This window comes from Peromyscus leucopus, unplaced genomic scaffold, assembly GCF_004664715.2.
Source record: "Peromyscus leucopus breed LL Stock unplaced genomic scaffold, UCI_PerLeu_2.1 scaffold_1009, whole genome shotgun sequence".
Classification (NCBI taxonomy): Eukaryota; Metazoa; Chordata; class Mammalia; order Rodentia; family Cricetidae; genus Peromyscus; species Peromyscus leucopus.
In genome coordinates, this window is record NW_023504126.1 from 1 (window position 1) to 7000 (window position 7000).

Below are 7000 nucleotides of genomic sequence, written 5' to 3' on the forward strand. Positions count from 1 at the left end.
ATATGTTCTAATTTTAAAGCACAAAGACTCTTAGATGGATGACCAACACCAAGTGTGGCAGACCTCCAGTGAGTTTTTACCTGGTTCCTATCCTCAGAAACGCATGACATGCCTGATGGCACAATATATTTACCATTTGCAAGAGAGAAATTCACTGTAAGTAACAAAATTGCTTCTACATTTACTGAATCTGTGCATGAAAACCTAGTGCCATTTAATAGCTTTGTCAGATTGAAATAATATACAATTACTTTTATTAAATATATACCAAAAATAAATGTCTTCAATACTTGGCCTTGTCTGCTATTTATACTGGACAAAAATATAAATAAAATTTAAAACACGACATTTTTAAAAAGAAAATCATTATGTGGAAATTTAATTCTTCTTAGAAAATCTTGTCTCTCCAAGGATAAGTTACATACAGTGCCTATTTCACTTATGCTTGTTATAAATAAATAAATAAATAAATAATAAGTAGGTAACATAACAAAAAGGTGGTATTTCAGTATGTAACCATTTTGTATGCTTTAATAGACTCTGTGAGACAGAGATAAGCATCCATTGCATTGTCTTAGAGACTGTAAAGACATTTAATCCTAAACCAGGCACAGAGTAGGATTTGCCATTCTTGTTCATATAGCGTTACATGATCAGTTATTGGATTGAGGGGAAAAAATTCTATCCCCCAGTCCCCATGACAACAGTACAGAATTGTTGGGGTTGGAGAGAATAATAGGATAAAGGAGAAATATCCACAAACGCAGCTATCCAGATACATCCTAACAGACTGTTGAACCACGTGCCTGGGGGTTTTCTTTGCATAGACAACTAGGAGCAGAAATATTCACTGTAGAATGGTTCCTGTACATACACTCCATGCCATCCATGATCTCTTGACTAGCTAGTCATTAGGATGTACTCAAATTGATGCTTTTGTGTAGAACACCCTGAGCACTCGCTGGCGGATCTGTCGAGTCTTCACCCATAAACAAGAGGATTGAGGGCAGGTGGCACAAGAAGATAGAATGTGGCCAGCAGAACATGGACATGGTGGGGAACATGGTGCCCAAAGCGGTGAGTGAGGAAAGAGAACATTCCAGGAATGTAGAAGATGAGAATGACACAAACATGAGACCCACATGTACTGAAAGCCTTGAGTCTGGCTTCACTCCTGGGATCTTCAGCACTGCCTGGAGGATGAGGGCATAGGAAATGCCAATGGCCAGGACATCTAGCCCAACTACCAGCAGTGCCACTGACAGCCCATAGGCTCGATTCACTATGGTTTCAGAACAGGCAAGTTTTACCACAGCCATATGCTCACAGTAGGCATGGCTTATGACAGTGGCTCTGCAGAAGACAAGATTCTGCAATAGGATGGGGAAAGGGATGAGGAGGACCAATCCCTCATTAGCACCACCATCCCAATGCGCCCTATAATTCCTGGATGCAGGATGGTGGAATGGCGCAGAGGGTGGCAGATGGCTACATAGCGGTCCAGAGCCATGGCCACAAGTATGCCTGACTCCATAGATGAGAAGGCATGAATGAAGAACATCTGAGTCAGGCAGACAATGTACCCAATCTCATGAGCATAAGCCAGGAGCACTGTGAGGGCTTTGGGTGCAGTGGAGGAGGCCAGGACCAGGTCAATAGCAGCAAGCATGGCCAGGAAGAGGTACATGGGTTGGTGCAAGGAGGAGTCAGTCCAGATGATGAAGATAATAGTCACATTGCCCACTAGAGCAAGCAAGTAAAGGACACCCAGGGGCAACGCTATCCAGTGCTGACTTTCCTCCAAGCCTGGAATGCCTACCAGGAAGAAAGAGGGCTGGGGTTGCCTCCAGCTGGAATTGCTGAGGGCCATGATCAACAGCACAGAGAAGGAAGAGTGAAAAGACACCCAGGTCACGACTTCTCCATTCTTGATATGCTAAGATACTATGCAGATCCAGCTACCTTGTTCATCAGAGCAACAGGTGACATAAGCTGCAACACAAGGGGATAAAGTTAGACTCAGGGAAGAAAACCCTTTCTGGATACAAACATTTTTCAGATGAGCCTTCCACACATCTGAACTGGGTTGAGTCTAGCTGTGATGTGAGATAAGAGCAAACCCTGAACACAGCTACTTGAGAGAGATGTTAACTCTTCTGCTCAGTGACTTAAATTTTGAAACTGTCAACTTGAAAGCATTGTCTGTACTAACTGTGTAGGTAGTGCTGAAGGCTAAGTCTCCTGTCACTTTGACACTCATCCCCTGCAGCCTCAGGACACAGTACTCAGTAGTTGTTCCTGAGATAGGCTGCATCCCACAATCTTCTCCATCTCATTGCAGTTGGTTCCAGGGTTTCAGGATCCCTTCCCTTCCTGTTCTGCATGTTAACTAAGCCACTGCATGGTTTCAACTAGTTAATGTGCTTCAATTCATTCTAAACTTATCTTTGATGGAAAAATATTCCTGTGATGCACAAATTTATTTCTTTGTTTGCTTCCCTAGGCCCGTACACTCAACATTCAAAGCAATCTGGCTTAACCAGCCTTCCCAAATATCCTCTGTCTACTTTATGTTACTATTTCTGTGAATAAACCCATGTCTATGTATCCAAATCGAAAACTGTCTTTACTCATTCTTATAACTGATGCCTTTTATCATTTCAACAATACCCATTGACTTTAATATCTCACAGCCCTTCTCTTTTCTCAGCCCCCTATATTACTGCCTGAATTTGTAATCCAACTTTCTCTTACCCAAATTCTTCCAGACATAATGGAAAAAAAATCAGGTTGGAAAAACATCAAATGTGAACTCATGCAGTGACACTCTGTAACTTTGTTATGAGCTCTTTTTTAAACCCTGAAATCACAAATTCTCTCTAAAATTTAACTTTCATAGGCACATAAAATGCTTTGGTGAAAGTCACGCATGGAACGACTCACAGACTGGCATGCAAGTTTGTGAGATTATCTTATTGCATTGCTTCCCTAGCAGTTGTGTTACCTGTTAAACATGTTTTGCTGTTACCTTATGTTGTTGTTGTAATTATATGAGCACCCAGGCATATTATACAAAACTTCTGAGCTTCTTTCTCCTTCCTCTCTTATCTAATTTGGTATTTCTCATCCATCAAGATTCAGAGTCCAGTGCCCTCTTTTCCTGCAGAAGGTTTCACAGTGGTTTGCCAACCCTGGTAATATTGTCCATATTTTACGACCTGCCTTTGTTTATCTATGACATTCTGATTTGTCAGCATCATAAAAACCCTTTCAGTGTCACAGTGTTTTATTTCAAAAGACAGAATCAGATCTCATTAAACTTGGTAACCACAAGCCAGCCTGGTGGACACATTACGGTGTATATCATCAAATTTAATTAAATTTAAGCTGTCTATTTCATATTCTAGTAATAAAACTTTGGCAAGCTACTTACAATTTCTAAGCCTAGATTTCTCATCTGACAGTAAAATAAAGATCAGCCATACAACTTACTATAAATATTAATCAAAGCATACATTCCAAGTCTAGGCTGACATTATTCTACAAGATATGGATTTCATTATTACTAAAAATTATTAAAGAATGAAATCCAAATGTCTTTCCTTTTTTTCTTTGCATCCACAAATCTCTTCTATGTTTCAAATGTCTGTCTCTTGTTGTCTTGCAAGAAAGAATACATTGCTATTGCCTCTACAAATGTTAACAACAGGCACAAGTAAATGAAACAGGTGCCCTGTTTTAATCTCGTCCATGTGAATCACTCTGGAAGCATTGCAAAAGACATTAGATGGTGTATTTGTGACTCCATTTGCCTTAAGAAAATGATGCACTCTGAAATAGTATTAATCTATTCTGAGATTCATACACATACACATAAAGAGTCAGACATGACTCAGTTCTTGGGATTCCACATCTATATTTCTGAGTGATTTAAAATAAATCAGTAATGACTATGACATTGCCCCCAAACTCTGTCTATATTAAATACAAAATCCAAAAAGCCTAGCGAACACAAATTTCCCAGCCTTTGCACTTCTTCATCTCTAAAAATAAAGGAATAGTGATAGTTCTCTTGAGAGAGCCATGGTAATCTAACCATGTAAAAAACTTCCCCATTGGTGTTTGGTATTCCACACAAAGAGAAAGTTTATTCTCTTTCTTAGCTACCCTTCCTATGCAAACCTCAGGCTGCATTGCAGAGCTCAGTAGAGAAGCAAATGTACCACTATACATTTTGGAAACATGTCCATAGCTTTTATAGGATCAACACCAAGAGAGCTGAGGAGTAATGTTGCTGTTCCTTGGCATCAGCTGCCTCCTTGTGTTCTGTGGCTTGTGCACACAGAGTAAAAGCCTGGGGCTGCTTATGTAAGTAGGTGGACCTCTGTGAGCCTTACTGAAAAATGAAAAGCCTTTGTCTCCAGATCGAACAGAAACATGCATTTAGCTCTCTCACCAGGAAGTGGAAGACAGTTAGAAAAGGACCAAGGCTGTACTTCACTTACACCCTTGCAGATCCAGCCCAAGCCATCTGTCATTTGTCAAGTCATGCTTGAGTGCTGCAGGGCAGTCTGACATGTCTCTCTTTGTCCTCGATTATAATTCTCTCACTGCTGTGTGACTGCACTGATTACCTTGTATCATTAGATCATCCAATCCTGAAGAGTGGGATGAAGTCTTACTTATGGGAGACTTCTCAGAGCAAGATGCGGCATACCTGGAATCCGATTTGTCCTGCATATGACTGGCTAAGGAAGCACACATCCAAATGTTTAAATTGCACAGCAAATAAGTATGCAAAGGTCTTAAAAGACCTGAAACTGTGGGAACTTGATGAAGCAGAGGCTGGACTTCAGGGATAAGCACATAATAAGCAGAAGAGTGTCTGCTGAGAGGTGACCATTGAGTCTTGATGTTCCCCACCCTACAAGACACCTGGGTGCTTCATGGGAATGTGGGCTCTGCTGGATCTCAGCTGTAAGAGACAAGGACAGAGTTCTAGATGTGTATACGAAGCAACAGTGACTAGCAGTCACTTCTTTGACTGCCTCTTGAGCAGGAAGTCTGCTGTATGGACTATGACAGGACTTTCTCTCCTTAGTCTCCTAAACAGTGACCCTGACTCTATGAAGTAGGAAAGAGAAAGATGAGAACACAGGCAGAGGTGTAGAAGCAGTGGATCGATGATAATGCCCTGACATAAGAGGAAGACAGCACAGTCAAGCACTCAGAGACACGGCTCCAACTAACACATCCCAGAACCTAACATGACAGGCAGGACAGTCGTCCTTGTCTCTGGGCTGTCCTCAAGGATGTGTCTGTTGAAGCTCTGTGTCAGCTGAGGGAGAAAAGGGGAAAGTTGCCACACTCAGGAAGGTTCTACTAAGCTTTCTCCCTCAGTCCCAGAGCTTCCACCTCCCCGCTCCAGCTCCAGAGCTTCCAGGCACCAGTGCAGCCTCATAGTGACACCCTGCTCTAGCTTTGGAGTGATAATAAGGGAGACTTTGTGCTCAGAAGGGCTGCATAGCAGTTTCTGAATGTTGGAGAGAAAATTAAACACATCACTCAAGACCTGGGAAGCTAATCTTTCCGATGTTGTAAACACAATTAGTAGCTCTGGAAAGACTCAGAGAAAGTGCCTGCATCCTCCTGTGCTAGTGTGCTGTGAGGACGAGAAAATGAGACTGTGTGGAATGGCCTGTGAGTGTCTCCAGCTGACCACGAGGCTCAAGAGATCAGTAGGTGTCTGTGCACTAACAGTTAGCTTGCAGGAATGTGTCCTCTGTGATCTCTGTGTCCTGTGCTTTACTCCCCCTGACAGTGCCTAGGCCAGACCTGGAAAGAACAAACATTCTGACTCAGGAGAAACAAATCTAAAACTACTAAGAGGTGCTGGGCTGGAGAGAAAGCTCAGTGGGTCAAACCCCTACAGTGCAGGCACTGTGGGCCAGATGCTCCATCTCACTGGCCAGCCTGAGCCAGTGAACTCCAAAAACATGAGGTGGAGAGAGACTGAGGAAGACACCTGCCATCTTCCTCTAGCTTTCTCATGCAGGTTCATCCACCCACACTGATGCACACACCTACAAAACCATATACATACACACACATACACAGACTACCAAGATGTGTTAAACCAGTGTATTTGCAGAGTTGCAGCCCCACTAACCAAGCTAAGAAGCATTGCCACAGGACTGTGAAAAAAAATTAGCTGTCAGTAGTTTTCTTCCACCACCAAGTTCCAAATCTGACCTCATTCTCCACAGCCCAAGTCCTGTGCCTCATCGTGTCACTGGTTGTGAAAGTTATGGAAGTCCCTTCTTAACGTTTCCTCAAAGGAGGGACTATGACTGCGAACAGGCTCTGGGAAAGGGTATTAATACCCACTGGCAGGTCTCAGAGGACTGGCAGACACCTTTGGTCAAAGCCTAAGTTAGACTCCAGACTGGCAGGAGAGTCACGTGGTGAATGAACTTCCCAGAGGTTGGGTGGGGGTGGGCAGGGAGACAAGGCTAGTGGTGGCACCCACTCAGAACTGTGTGGCTAGGCTCTGTGCAGTGCTGACAATGACTCTTAAGCCTGAACACCCTGAGAGCTGCACTAGGAAATGCATGCTCTGTGAGCCATGAACCTCAAACTGATGTAGCATTTATACTACTTGTTCTCACAGACGAGTCTTAGGCCCCGGTGAATTTTTCATCTTTAATGGGTGCTATGATCCCAGATCTAGAAGCATTAGTTGCTGGAAGTCAAGTTGCTGGAAGTCATAACTGAGTCACTCTCCTATGGAGGAATAAAATTTTAAGAGGCTTTCTTGCCCCAGGATATTTTTCTTTTCCATTCAGCACTGACTGGACTGGTGATGTAAGAATATAAAGATAAACCCCACTTTGTTCAAATTCTTTAAAAATTCTGAACAGTCTCTCCAGCTCAAGAGGTCTTATTGGGTTACTAATGCAGCTGAGAAATCCAAACCACAGTGTAAGTTCATCTGCCCATC

General features: G+C 42.8%; 1 protein-coding gene across 1 annotated transcript; it reads right to left on the reverse strand.

Moving 5' to 3' along the window:
• Positions 1 to 922: 922 nt before the first annotated feature.
• LOC114683816 (olfactory receptor 52L1-like) lies at positions 923 to 1870 on the reverse strand. The gene is given in 4 exon segments (XM_028858169.1): positions 923 to 984; positions 987 to 1172; positions 1175 to 1411; positions 1414 to 1870. Coding segments are annotated over 4 exon segments (942 nt in total).
• Between the last annotated feature and the right edge of the window lie 5130 nt (positions 1871 to 7000).